General features: G+C 33.1%; 1 protein-coding gene across 1 annotated transcript in view; it reads left to right on the forward strand.

Annotated features, from left to right (window-relative positions):
• Positions 1–1,148: 1,148 nt before the first annotated feature.
• LOC139697296 (WD repeat and FYVE domain-containing protein 3-like) overlaps positions 1,149–14,755 on the forward strand; it is a 36,919-nt gene continuing 23,312 nt past the window's right edge. The window contains exons 1-8 of the mRNA XM_071595957.1: positions 1,149–1,238; positions 3,893–4,049; positions 4,776–4,943; positions 5,894–6,022; positions 8,964–9,145; positions 10,807–10,927; positions 13,267–13,477; positions 14,370–14,548. Coding sequence (XP_071452058.1) covers positions 1,228–1,238; positions 3,893–4,049; positions 4,776–4,943; positions 5,894–6,022; positions 8,964–9,145; positions 10,807–10,927; positions 13,267–13,477; positions 14,370–14,548 — 1,158 coding nt within the window. The 5' untranslated portion in view covers positions 1,149–1,227. The remainder of the gene's footprint in view (positions 1,239–3,892; positions 4,050–4,775; positions 4,944–5,893; positions 6,023–8,963; positions 9,146–10,806; positions 10,928–13,266; positions 13,478–14,369; positions 14,549–14,755) is intronic.

Consider the following 14,755-nt stretch of genomic DNA (forward strand, 5'->3'; position numbering starts at 1 on the left):
GAGTTCCCATAAGAAAATCAAAGTACCCAAAATGATTCCATTATTCAGGCATTGCTCTCTTCTTTTGAAAGCTTGTTTGCCTAATGCAGTTCTTCTCCTTACTACTTTGGCCATTTTGATCCAAAACACTTCCCAGGTACATAAACTGTTCCACCTACTCTAGTTAACGAGTGCAACATATTCATTTGTTCGTCTATATTTCAATCTATATTTCCCCTCTCTATCTTCCACTTAATATTTTCTGATTTCCTTATCCTCAGCATCGCCCTGACATTCCGAGCCCCTTTTCTAACTGGTTAAGTCCTCCTCTTCATTTTTTCTGCTGCTGCTGTCAATTTCGCTTTGTACGGATTCCAAGAGATCATAGTTTGGTGATGACTTATAAATATAATGGAATAATATTTCATTTTTAGTGTGCATAAAATATAAGAGTAATTTAGTTTTAAAATGGAACAGGTTGATTCTAATAATTTGCATGCAATTAAAAACATATGAGGTTTAAATTAATGTCGTTAGAACGCAGTCCTAAAATAATCTTTTTTCTTTTAAAATTTCCTGGCAGTGGAATTATAGTGTCAAGAATTGAAAACTTTTGACATTTAGTTGAGCTAGTTCCTAGAACTTTTACCATATAGTAACACCTTGTGAAGTTACAAGAATGTGAATGCATTTAATATTTTTTTATGTTATGTGAGGTAGGTGAGAACTCATATGCGAGAAACCCATGCAGAAGTGAAAGTTCCACCTTCTGCTTGAAATGTAATTACATTACATTTCAAGAGCTCTCTAAACTTCCTCACATAAATTTTGATTCATGACATGGCTTGGAAAAATATAAAGAAGGTGATACATAGTTCCCAGATGATTTCTTTTGATTTATTTCTATTGCTGCAGTCATCTCTAAACTTAGATTCTTATAGAGTATTAATAGAAATGCTCACAGAAATTATTGCAATAATCTGAGTATGCTAGTAGTCTGGAGTGGTAATGGACAAATCAGTTGACTTGTACACTGTTTTTCCTTAAATTTATATACATTGAAATTCAACATGGTATTTTCAAGGAAAAATGTTTTTTGCCTATCCCCAGAAGCCATTGAAACTCTAAAAATCAAACTCTAAAAAAACGAACTTTTTTTACTTCAGAGGACTAATCTTTGGTGCTGGAAATCATGAATTGGACTTCATTGGATGCCTAACATATTGTTTATTGCAATTAACATCAGAAATGAAAGTTGCGTAAGTACATATACAGCCAATCCTTTTATCTGTATTTATTTTCACTTTCTAATTATTTATTTCTTTCCATACGATCAGATATTTTTTCTGTGATAAGGCTCTCAGTGAGGATGTTATCTCTACATTTTGGGGTGAGAATAATTGTATGTAGACGTTAATTAATGGTAATCGAAGCCTTCGAAGGGGTCAAGAGTAAAAAAAATAAAAGCAGGCTCTTCTGTAACTGTTTGTTCTGTAATGTAGTGCAGTAGTAATGGCTGCATTGTAATATGATATCTCTTGTTTTCCTGTATGCAAATATTCTAAAGTAATGGGAAAATTATTGTTTTATATAATTTAGCTGTTCACTGATAAGAATATTAGGATTGTATGTTATTATTATTATTGATGGTGATCTACAGGTTACAGTAGGTTTTGGATGGACAAAAGTTAGCAAACGGTACAGAAAAATGCCCTTGCCTCTCAACAAAACACAACCTGCTACTGAACATTACTATAAGCCCTTCATCAATTCCACATATTTTTGTACTCCCTTCATTCGATCCAGAATCCCTATTCTTGTAATTCTCTTTAAAATTGTCAATCATTAATAAACTTCCCTGCGAATTGGCCCTAAAAATATAGTAGTTGAATTATTAGTTTATTTCAAAATATTAAAAATTACGATTAAATTGTTTTAATTATGCACATCAAGCACAATGGACATTTGTTTTGTGGCATTAATTAATCTTTTATTGAGTTGTGATTGTTAAACATGGTGAGGAAGTGTTACAAATTACTCCCTTGCAAGATGATTATAATGACAAGGCGTGAACCACTTTCATTGCTAATTGCTATTTTTAAATATTGATGATTGTAGCTTAATGAATGAACATAATATATAATGACACATTGACCATGGTTGAAAAAACTTGATAGCCCAAACAATTAGTTAAGTGTAGCAAAATCTAAATGAAATGGGAAATACTATAAAAACTGTTAAAATCTTGAGAAATGTTTATTTGTTAATTCATGCGTTCTTGAAAAAATTCTTTATGAATGCAGTCAAACCTCCTAAACAGTGGACTCCAAATTTTCCATGTGTACATTCTTCCGGCTGTGGATTATTCATGAATTGCCCTGAATGTTGTGTATCAGTGGTAACAGTAGTATGGAGAGCATATAGAGGGCTTGTTTACCCATGGATAAGAAGAGCCATTTGTAATGGAATATATAAGAGAAGTAGTAGAGAATACATATACATAAGAGAAGTGGTAGAAAGTTGCTGATGTTGGTTTTATATTACTGACGGCTGGGGAAGCACAGACTTCTTTTGCCATCAATAAAAAGAGCTTTTCCCATGCTCAACAGTCTGCAGAAAGTAGGAGAAGCGACTTCCTTTCATCTTTATGATTCACTTAGCTGGGTGAAGTGACTCCATTTACAATTTTCCAGGGCCAGTGGAAACAGGTTACTCCATTCTCATGTGCAGATTTCATCGGTTGGGCCCAGAGTTGTTCATACCTTGTTATAGAAGTGCCATGTCATTAGAAAGTGGCTACAAAAAAATTTATAAAGTCTTATCAATGAAATAAGTTTTATATTATTGGGAGAAAGGTAAAGTAGTAAAGAAAAACCAGCCAAATAATTGGAAGTTGGTACAAACAGTTTGTCACATTCATGAACATATATGAAGTATCTTGCGTTCACTTGGAAGCATACGAATGTATATGTCTATTTTGAAATGTCTTTTATGATAATTAAGAACCTTTTCACCTTGGCCTATTACATCTTTTCTTTATTAGAAATTTCTGCTGCTTGCAAGTCTACATGTACTTGTCATCCAACAAAATAGTTGAGGGTGTCGATTATTGATGATTATGAATATTCCACCCTATTAGTAGCAACTTTTCATTGCTGATCAGTGAAGTTTGGAGAAATGAGAACTGGATAGAGGAAATACTGAGTTGTAGTAGGAGGTTAAAATTATTTGTGTAAGGGAGAATGTTAAGTAGGCCCGGAAGAGAAGAATAAAATAGGCTTGTTATATGGCTTGTAGGCATGTAAGAGGTATGAAGAACTGAAGAAGGAACTGTATTAGGGCAAACAAAAGGAGGTTCTTTTGAATCAAAATACATAATCGTTCATTGAATAAATAAGCTAATATCTTTTTAAACTTAAAACTTAACTCATGCATGATAATATCACGTATGCATCAAATCCAGTTTAATTGTAATATAGTTTTTTTGTAATACGTTTATTTATTAAGTGATTGTGAATTTTCACAAAGTAGAGCCTCAAATCACCGAATTCACACAATATAGTTGTAAGGGACTGTCCACATCCTATTTTCAATTGGAAGATTACCAATAATGAAGATAATGTCATGTAGTTCCATGGAAATAATAATGACATCAATATTTTATGATCTCATGAAAATAATTTAAATTAACAATGAGATTTGAAGTAATAACTTTTAAATCTTTAAAGATAAATCTTCTTCCCATATAATATTCCCTTTTTCACCTCCCATTTGTAGAGGTCATCTAATTATGTTATATGTGAATATTAGTGTGCAAAATGCAGCCATTAGAAAATTTTGATTGTGAGATGTTTGAAAAGGGAAAAGGATGTCTAATCATATTTTGCGGTTTTTACAAAATCTTTTGTTACAGAATGGAAACCAACATCAAGACCACATGGTATGTAAATCCCAATATTGAAGAAAGTGAAGATAAACTTAATGCTCAGCAAGGTCAGAATTTGATGGCCGTTGCAGCCAAGAGAGTCTGGGATGAAATGTACATTTTTAAAAAGACATCAATTGAAGAGGTGTGTTAAAGACATTTATTTTGACCAATTTAACTCATTATTGCTGTTGGCTCATGAGTCAGCACTTCTTTTACTTCAAATATGCTCTAAAATCAGCCTAAATCCTATGAGCCAGAGGTACCCTGGTATAATTTTGATATATAAGTGCAAGCCAATTCACTCGAAAAATACTATTACTTATTTTTTCCGGAAAATCATTGCCGATATTAAAATTGTTGATAATAGCCTTGTTTTGAGTCTGTGGTATGCTGAAGTGTTAACAACAAAATAAACTTATCTTTTATGCCTGTCAAATATTTTTTTTTAATTTTGACCTGAATACTTGGGGGGGCTTTTACAGGGCTGGGAAATATGGTAATTCTTTTCAAGCTACATTTTTATAATATTGGCATTGAATAAATATATTGTTTTATACATTAATATTTTACTGTTCAATGTTTACTACCATTTATTTCAGTGACTGCTAAAGTAGTGCATTTGCTCTTCCTACTCTGTACTGAGTTTTCTATTTTGTATTAATATTGATGTTACGCTCCTGTACTTCAAAAGTAAATATTGTGAATTTTAAATTTTCAGCTGATATAAGTGTTCTAGCAAAATTGAACTACTCTATCAGTTATGTTGAGTAAAACCACATTAATTCCGGACCCATATTGATTTTTCGGAATTTTTTAGTGGCATCAATTACTTGCCCCCTGATAGTATTTTTTTCTTCCTTTCAATTAGGTATTTAAAATTTCTCTCAATCCTGGAAGTATTAAAGGACCTCCTGATCTAGAGTCTGTGAGGGATCAAGTGTTTGAATCTGCCAACCGGATTTGGGTAAATTATGTCGAAATGGAAAGAAAATCATCATACCGAATACCTTGGGAACTGCAAAATCAAATACAGTCTGTAAGTAAATTTCTACTGTATAAATATTGTGATACTTAAATTGGTGACCTCAGAGTCAAGACTTTCTTAAGCTTTTTGACAAGTCACATTAAATATAAATCCATATTTTAAATGATGACTTTCTTATTTGAACATAATTTAATATTTAATACTGAAAGAGAGAAAATATTAACCCAAAACTTAGGACCATGCATTCTTCTTCGTTAAAAATGTCAATGATAAATAATTTCATGTTGCCCGATTTAAATTTGAGAACTTTTTGTCTGATGTAATGAAACACATAAATAATGTAACCCTCTTGAAATGAGGTCACTATGTGGATCAGTTCAATGGTATTGATGTTCTGGTATCTATGTAAATGACCATGGATGTGTCCATTTGATTAATCATGAACATATTGGGAACATAACTGGGATTCAATCTTGACTATTAAATACTGCATGTTGTTCATCTTATAAATCCTCGTAATATCTTTTCCTCTACGAATTGTTGATATTGATGTTAGAAAAGGTCATACATTTTTATCTGTAGTTTCATTGTGAAAAAAATGTAATGAGTGTTTGTACTTAGTTCGAAAGGAAATCAATTATTTTCCAAACTATAAATATAATTTATTTTTGTGAGCAACTTGCTCACATATATCACATAAAAAAATTAGTAGAAATCAAGGCCTTATTTGGGTAAGCAAATTATATGTAAAATTAAGGCTATAATGTTTCTGGAAAAATCATGCGTCTGGTATTGTTGCGATAAGAATTTAGAATTAAATATCTTCTCCTTAATATAAAAGTCATTCATTTGTTTGTCATCTTTCACCAGAAAGTATTTTCTCAACATTTTAAAAAAATTCATGATGAAATCAAATTAAATTCAGAATAGAAGTTAAAATTGTGGAGATTAAATAATAGCATTTATTTTCAAATTCTATATTTCATATTTTTTAAACACAGAAAATTCAAAAAGTGACTGGTGGTCTGACTCGACTGGCAAATCGTACTAAAGTAAAAAAGGAAGCATCAGTTGTAAGTGATGTGACAAAGAGACCTGGCATAACTGGCTATTCTGCTGCAGCTCTCAAGGTGTGTATTCTTATAATCTTTCCTAAGTTGAATTAAGGTTTTATTGCACAGTTCTTTTGGGTTCCTCTGAAATAATATATGTTATAGATTACTCCATAGATATTTTTTTCTTAACCCTAGCTTGATTGGAAGGTGAAAATTGATCTATGCAGTTGCCAGTTGAGTTAGTAAGGTGGATAATGTGGTAGGCATCTAACACAGAGGTTTAAAGTTCAAATCCCACCTCGGGCATGGCTGTTGTGCAAACACAGGTGGTTCAACACCTGGAACACACTTTATGACAATCTTGGGCTTGTTGGGGTCCTAATGGTTGTGCGGATTACCAGAGATGTCTAGAGAGAAAAGCAAAAAATCTTCATAAATGTTGGGAATTGGAATATAGTCCAAGCGTTTTCTCCATTTCTCTGCCCTGCTCCCTGTAAATAATCTCTCTGAAAGCTGGAAAAGTATTTATTTACTGTCAGTAGCTTGAATAAGTCAAGCTACTGTCAGTAAAAAATTGCTGTCAGTAGCTTGATATCATGTACGAATAATGTTTAACACATTGTCTTAGCCTATGGAGGAGAAGGGTTGGTGGGGTGAGGGAAAGGCAGGCAGAGGGTTGACAAACTGATTGCAAAATTTTAAATTTAACATCGATTAAAAAATGCCAAAGTTTTACCACAGGGAATGCTGTATTTGTGGCAACAGCTGTGTCAGTGGCAAGGATAACAAAGGGCAATGCATGCACTTACTTTTACTCCCTTAACCAATCCCCTGACTTCCTTTTCTCCTGGATAAAAATGTATGTGAGATGGCCCTAGTACTTACTGGGACTTGACGATGATGCAGTACTGTGGAACTTCATCACACAAGCATAATCCATTCCGTTATCATTCTCATGAAGTGAAACACTATTTTAGTGAAACAATTATTTGCCTATAAATTAATGTAAAATACGATAATGTGTTCCATGCCAGAAAAAATTATGCACAAAGTTAATTGAAAGAAAATTATTCATGCAATGTTTAGGATCGTGGATCATGTTTGTATTTTCTTCTATTGTGGAATGAAGCAATGGGGAATGCAAACACTCTTTGTAAAAGCAAAAAAAAAATCAAAATAAGTGGCTAATTATTTATGATACGTACCTAATTTCTTTTTACTAGAAAGCTGTCTAGAGAGATTTGTTTTCGACATTGCTTCAAAACTTGATAAAAAAGCAACTTAGAATGATTATTAAAAATATTTATGTTGCACATTGCCACTGCTTTATCAGGGCGATGCCTCATTCACGTGGTGCAATACAAAAGTTTTCTGTGACCTCCTCATCTCATTTAGCCTACTGTTTGGACGTAATACTTCTTGAAGGCTCATTGAGTTTCTGAAAGGTAAACAAGCAGGGTATGATTTTCAAATTCCTGCTTGCATTTGTCGAAAATAGCAGCGTAAGATGGCCTTTCATTACCTTGTGGTCGGGCAATGCATTCTTTTCTCCTGTTATGTGTAGAAATATAGGTTCACTTAGGCATCTTCTTCCCGGAGAGAACTGTCTTGTCACAACAAAAAATATGTAGTGGCAGGTAACCCTCAGAATCGGCAAGCTTTTAAAAGTCATCGATGAAGTTCTGTGCTGTCTTTGACCCAGAAATTTTTGCTTCACCATGCCTCACAATTCCGTGGACGACAATTCTTCTCGTTAACTTCTCGAACCACACATGGCTTCCCTTGAATACTTGTTTGGCCATTGATTATTCCAACATCTTATTCAAAAGGTTGGCTAAAATCACTTTCCCCTTCTCAAAAATTATATTCTCGCTAGTTGTGTCAAATTGCGATTGCTTTTTGTTGATGTATATGAGAAGCAACCTTTCAACATCGTTGAATATGTAACCATTGCATAGATACTCTTGTCCCTCTATTTGAAGCATCTATTTCCTTAGTAATGTCCGTGTTCATAATGAAAAGGCCAATCATTGATGTTGACCCTTGTTGGTACGAGTACTAGATTAGTCACACTGAAAACTTGTTCCCAATTTACAGAAATTTTACTTTCTATTTCTACTGTTAATTTTCATTGTTATTCTCTTATGGCTTTCTTCTGGCAATTTATTCTTCCGGATCAATTTTAAAACTATGAACAAAATATTATGTTTAATATTAAACTGCCCAAAAAATCACTAATAACATGTTTGAACGCAAGTTTGGGAAAATGTGTGATCACCAGCAATGCAAAGATGCTAGCAGGACAAATATTTAGAGACAAACTCCAGTATCAGGAGCACAATGAATCTGGGAATTCGCCTTTCCTTGCTATGCAAAATGTTGCACATAAGGGGGTCATTTCTGGGACTAATATTTTTGCTCTTTATGCGAGGGGCTCATTAAGCTAGGTTCCACTGTACACCACAGTCGTAAATTATGCATGAAACTATGAAATATGTTCTCTTAAAATTTTCCACTTCACCTTTTAGGTTACAGTATCTAAGTCTTGATGGTTGCATTAATGATCAATATAAATTAATAATATAAACTTATTACAATAAATTTGAGATTTTTTGAGCAATAACTTTATATTTTTAACTGTTAACATTTATATTTCATACTGAAGTGTAAGTTATTCTTTATTTACTCAAAATTGTATTGTTTGATAAACATAAAACTCCTTGGAAATTTATAGTATTATAAAAATGATTTATTGAATTTGGAATCACCTAAAACATTCAGTGGATAATATACGATTCAGTAAAAGAAATTAAATCCATAAAGCAATTTGGATTCTGAATTACAGGTAAAAAGTGGTTCAGATTTCATCAACTTTAGATTCTCAATGAGAAATGAAAAAACTTCCTTACTTGAAGCTGAGGTTTTTGATGGTTGCCCTTATTTTTTGTTCGTTTATTAAATTTGTATTAATTATTAATGATTTATATATTTATGGAATGGCATGATTCTGTTTCAGGTTGAGTCAGCCCAGTGGACACTAGCACACGTAGCCTTGGTTCGTGAATTGACTGAATCCCAGCTTCGTCATTATGCTCGAGTTCAACAGCATGAGCAAAAGTTTGTTTTGGATGAGTGGCTTAATACCGAAGCAGAATTAACTAGAGAAAGAGGATTATGGGGTCCTGTGACTGGAAGCAGGTATGTTAGGATTTGTATTTGATACTTTTACTATGGTGATTTAATTGCGGCAGTATCATGATTAATTAAGGTCAAATAAACCTTGGGTGCTCCAAAAAAAGCTCAATTAATAAAACTATGTTATAACTTTGAATTGGAGGAGGCAGCTCCTGAAAAAAAGATTATCAATAGCCAATTGTGCATTGCATGGTTAAGTTTACCCTGTTTGTGATGAAGGGCACATATTAAACTATTACACTGTTTGATTTTATCTGGATGACTGATCAGGTTCAAACAAAGGTACGGGATTCATCAGGATTTTGTTGAAGGGAAAAAACTTAAGCCATCAGCTGAGAAATTTGAATTTTAGTTTCAGTATTTCATTCAAAATGAAGGTTTCCAATCCTGAACAAGTACGTCAATGAAATGTGTTTTTATAAGAAGTGGCTACCTAACAAAAAGTTGGTCTACAAAATAGAAACAAAGTGTTGAAGAGTTCAAGAAAAACTTCAAAAGCAAGCCTTCTATTTTTATGTTGGTAATGCCTCCAGGTCGTATTTTATTAAAGCATGTGCCATTTAAATGGTGGAAAAGCCTCGGGCTTTCTCCAAAGTAAAACTTTCTAATAATAACAGAGACAAAGACTATTACAATTTTCCTCTTAACAAAGATTTATTCCTGACTAGTTTCAATGTACTGCATCATTTTCTAGGTTGAAAATGATATAGTACATCGAAACTAGTCAGAAATAAGTCTTTATTGAGTGGAAAATTCTAATAGTCTTTGTCTCTGTTATATAATGCAACAGTTCCACCACATTACTCCTAAATCTGTCATTTATATTAAAACTTTCTAAGTTCAAGCTCAGTAATCTCCTATGCTAAGTGCAAAGTGCTTGGCCTTAAATTATAGCAAAAAATACATTCTATGGGCTGTAATAAAAATTGTTGTATTGCTATATGCATAATGCTTGCTTATTTCTTGAAGAGAGTGGGTAGCTGGTATTTTCATTATGTGAAATAATTATATATTTTCTTTTCTTCCTAGATAATCGAGAAACTACTCTAAGTATAAATTACTGAAAATGTTTGGATAGTCTTAGTTATTAAATGTGACAGTAGTACGGACTTGAAAGTAATTAAAACTTTTCTTTTCTGTTCTGCCTTTCCAATTACCAAAGCTCTCATTTTCTGCATTCTGTTGGTTGGGATAATAATTTCCTTATTCAATGGTTAATTGTGATATCATTATGTTTTTATCATTCAAGATTTCTTGTTAAATCTGATGTTAGCTAAAGCTGATGTCATAAGTGTAGTCCTAAACATTTCATTTCTGTCAATACATGGCTATTATAGTTTTTACTTTATTTTACTACTTCAGTGAATAGAAATGTAGTGCATATGGTACATCAGTTTATATGGTAATTTCAGGTTTGATAATCTTCTTTAGTCTTTTCATTGCTTCCATAATGCCTAATTTGTTAAATTTTCAAAACTTAATAGAGTGGCATTTTTTTAGTTGCTTGGAGGTAGAGAGCAGTAAAGTAATGGAAGTTTCTGAGGAATTATTATTCAGCCAACCACTCATCTGTTACTCTTTGTGTATTTCCCTGAGCAAGAATCATGCTAGATAATCTGTGCATTTCATGTTTTCATTAATATATTTCTGACTTAAAATCACAGGCTTGACAAATGGATGCTAGACATGACTGAGGGACCTTGCCGAATGAGAAAGAAGTTGATGAGAAATGATCTATTCTACATCCATTATCCATACCGACCAGAATTAGAATATGGAAGCAATGTAAGTATCTTTCATTGGTACTTAATTTAAATTAACTTTACAGAAGAGATTAATAATGTCATGGCTTTGATTTAAATTCTTAATGCCTTTTGGAAAAAAGGCCAGCATTCGTGATATTTTTTTGTCTTTTGTAGCAAGATTTATGTTATGCTTGCTTTGCCATTTGTAATTACATGTAGCATAATTGCTTCATAATTCCATATCAAATATACCAAGTGTCCCAAAATGATCAAAAGAGTCATAGCACAGAAATCCTTGCAAATTTTAAGATGAAATGTTCTGTCCAAAATATTACTTGTGATGTAGTGCCATGTGATAACAGTGCAAATCAGAAAGTGTCAGATCAACAAAAACCCTGTTTTGTTCCAAATATATTTTTAGTTTAGTTGTAGATAACCAAGTACTAATTAGTAATGCAGCCTTTCCGTGAGTCATCACTTAATGTCATGGTTTTCAGGGATAGAACTTATGAATAATGGGGACTGTATTTCATTAGGTTGGTGATGCAGAAAAGTAACAGCATAATGCAGCTCTTTTTCTCCTAGAATTGAAGGTACAGTTATGTACAAGTATCTCCTGTGAGCACTGAAAGTCTTGAGCCATTGGAATGTTCATAAATTGCTTTTGGATGGATTCAGACCACTGTTTATTCTCTATGTTGTAACAATTTGACTACTTGTGCTTGCAATTCCATGTAACTGTTCTTAATGTCAAGTAGAGCATTGTTCTATGATACAAATCATAACTTCTATAATAGTTATTTCTATCTATATAAGCTATTTCTCTAAATGTTGTGACAGCAGAATTTAGTAGCAATTTATAGTACCATTATTATTATTCTTATGTCTATATTTCTACTTAATTATATGTGTGGTTTCATAATGAGTCTCCATTTTGTTTTACAATGTTGACCATGTGGTTGGTAAACAGTCTATGATAAACTTGATAAAAATAGATCATTTTGTGTTATACCTATCTTCACTGTTGCATAGCCTCGTTAAAGTCTCAATTTCATTGATCCAATACAGGTTTAATTACATTTGGATTTTTACTTCTTAAATGATACTAATGTGGCCCAAATAATTTATTTTTCAAATATGGTTTTGACTGTACGACAAGGGACACAGTAATTCAGATTTTGACAAGTCTGAAATGATTAGCCACTTCATTTAATTCACTTTTAGATATCCATTTAGCTCTCACAGTGGGGATGACTGCTTTCTCTTATCTCCACGCTCCATTTGATCAGTCATTAGTGATTCTGCAAGTATTTTATTATCTACCACCATTTGCTACCGTGTTGTTCACCTTCTGTCTGTGACATATTCATTCTGCCTAGAGGAGGTCATTCTGGAACAGTAATCCATTGTTGTTAAAGATCTGACAATAAGTGTGACTGTGGAGATTTTATGAGACAGTTTTTATGGAAATTGCTTAAATGGAGATTGCAATAATTATAGAGACCAAATGTTTTCTTTTGCATTGGGTGAAAATATATCTTTAGGTTACCTCCTTTCCATTCATTACTGTGGAAAAAGCCATAGTTTAATTTTAAAGTAGTTGATCCATTGCATCTCTCCAAAATGGGATTGTGGACAAAAACTGTAATATGGAGGTAGGCAGAGTTTTAGTGGACAGATTGTGTACATAGTGTATTCACAAATGCCCTTAATTGTTCATGGAAACTGCCTGATGAGTTTTTCATGGCTACTGCAAAGAGTGGTTATGTTTTGGAACACATTGAGAGAAGTGAAGGTATAATTTCTGAAAATTGGGTCTGTGACACATCTAACTTCTTAAAAAAACATTGGCTAATGACTGTGATTTGCTCTGTGAATATGTGAGCCACTTTTGCATTTTCTGAGAGGTGATGTTGTCTTGTATGCTTCAGCTACCACCTGGTTTCTTGGTTTCATTATCGCATGCAATGTTGTCGTAGTGGGCTGCCAATGGTCTTCGGTGTAACTAAATTATAGTTCTGAGGAAACTATATGTCTGGTAAAATTTTGACAAGATGTTACCATAATGAAGTGCCACAAGAATTCCCGTGTTCAGGTATATAGCCATTCCAAGATATCTGTGAGAAAATTCCCTTCCTCTGGAACTGTCTGGATGCAATTTCTCATTTCATCAAGTCCTTACAGCAACGCCAACTCCCTGTTGGTCTCCTCTAAGATACTGAATAGTAATATAATCTTAGAAGCTGGTAATTTTTATTTCATGATTCATTTTGAAAGATAATCTTAGTGACTGAAACTGTCATTGAGATCAGTTACAACTAGCATGACATCTTAATCTCTAGATGATTATTTAATCATTTGTGGAATTCTTTTTTGCAGAGAGCGCTGAAGTACAAGGTGGCTACAAGTTATGACAGCAAGGAATATTACCAGAAATATCGACCTCATGCTCTTTTTGAGCGTGGTGATCGAGGCGACATGATCATAACTGATTCACTGCCATCACCTCAGGTGTCATTGGAAGATCATCAAATGATGTCATTCTCTGAGTCTCACCCTATGGAGATAGGTGAAGATTTAAGAGAAATAGGTAAGGGTGCTTGATTATTTATCTCATGAAAATGATGAAAAAATCAATGAAATATTAAATTGAAAAACTAGTAACAGTGAAGTATAAATCTAAGAGAAAAGATAATTTCAACTTCACTATGTGTAATATACTGTCCTTCCAAGTGTAACTTTATTTAAAACTAAGTCATATATATCCTTTATTATTATTAGATGAACTGTCTTCATCTTGCCTTTGTTTTGAAAACCCTTTTTTTGTAATTGTCTCAATCATTCAGTTTTGAGTTCTTGTTTATTCTCACTGCAGAATTGCAAATCTGCTTAAGCTTTTTTGAGTAATAGATTATATTTATCATCCTAGTTATATTGGAAGGGTATCTGTACATAACTTGTTCTAATGAATGTTGCCTTCAAGGGATGACTGGAAGATTCTGACACCTAACCAGGGGAGTGTCCTGAAACCATATATTGCTCAAAATTGGCTCAGATAGTCTTAAGAAAAAACTACTCAAAAATCATTCCTCTTTGTGGATTATGCCAATAATAGTTTTAAATATATATTTTAACATTTACCAATTAAATAACCACCTTTCATACAGTCCCCAATCTCAGCATTGAATTATCCAGCTGGTTAGAGTGTTGGCCTGATAATCATAGGCCGAAGGTTTGAGGCTCTCTCATTACTCATCGTTTTTGTTTCCGATCATCTTTTGATTCGTTATAGATTAGGATTTTATTGGTACATGGTCACTTAATCATGCAGGCACATTGAAATTTGGGCACGATGGGTCCTTTTCTAAAAAATAGAGGATTTTATTTTCATTTTCTTTCATCCTTCAAATCTTGGTTGTGATTCGATAATGCTTCTTGTGATATAAAGGTTTTTAATCTTAAATAATTATGTCTGTCTTCAGGGTTTCAGGGGCTCAGAAGTGCACTTGGAAGACCAGGAGTTAACCGATCTGTCTCAGAATTGGATGATGATGTGTTGGGAGAAGGTGGTGAGGAACAGATTGAAGGAAGTGAAACGGATGCAGATGAAGATTCACTAGATAAGCAAACCTTATACCGACTCCTTGAGCAAAAAGAAAAGGTAACATTAATTTAGGAGGAAATTTTAGATATTTCCTTGCACCTTCATTAACCTATTATCTCTTTTTGGAGTAATTTCAGAGACATTCTAAATTCATAATGAAATCTTGTAATCTTCTCAAAACCTTCACCTTGTACTGAATCCCCCAAATATTTTCGGAGATTTCTAGATCTATAGGTATGATTACATCAACATAAATGTATGAAA

This window comes from Hetaerina americana, unplaced genomic scaffold, assembly GCF_022747635.1.
Source record: "Hetaerina americana unplaced genomic scaffold, ioHetAmer1.1.p SCAF_72, whole genome shotgun sequence".
NCBI lineage: Eukaryota > Metazoa > Arthropoda > Insecta > Odonata > Calopterygidae > Hetaerina > Hetaerina americana.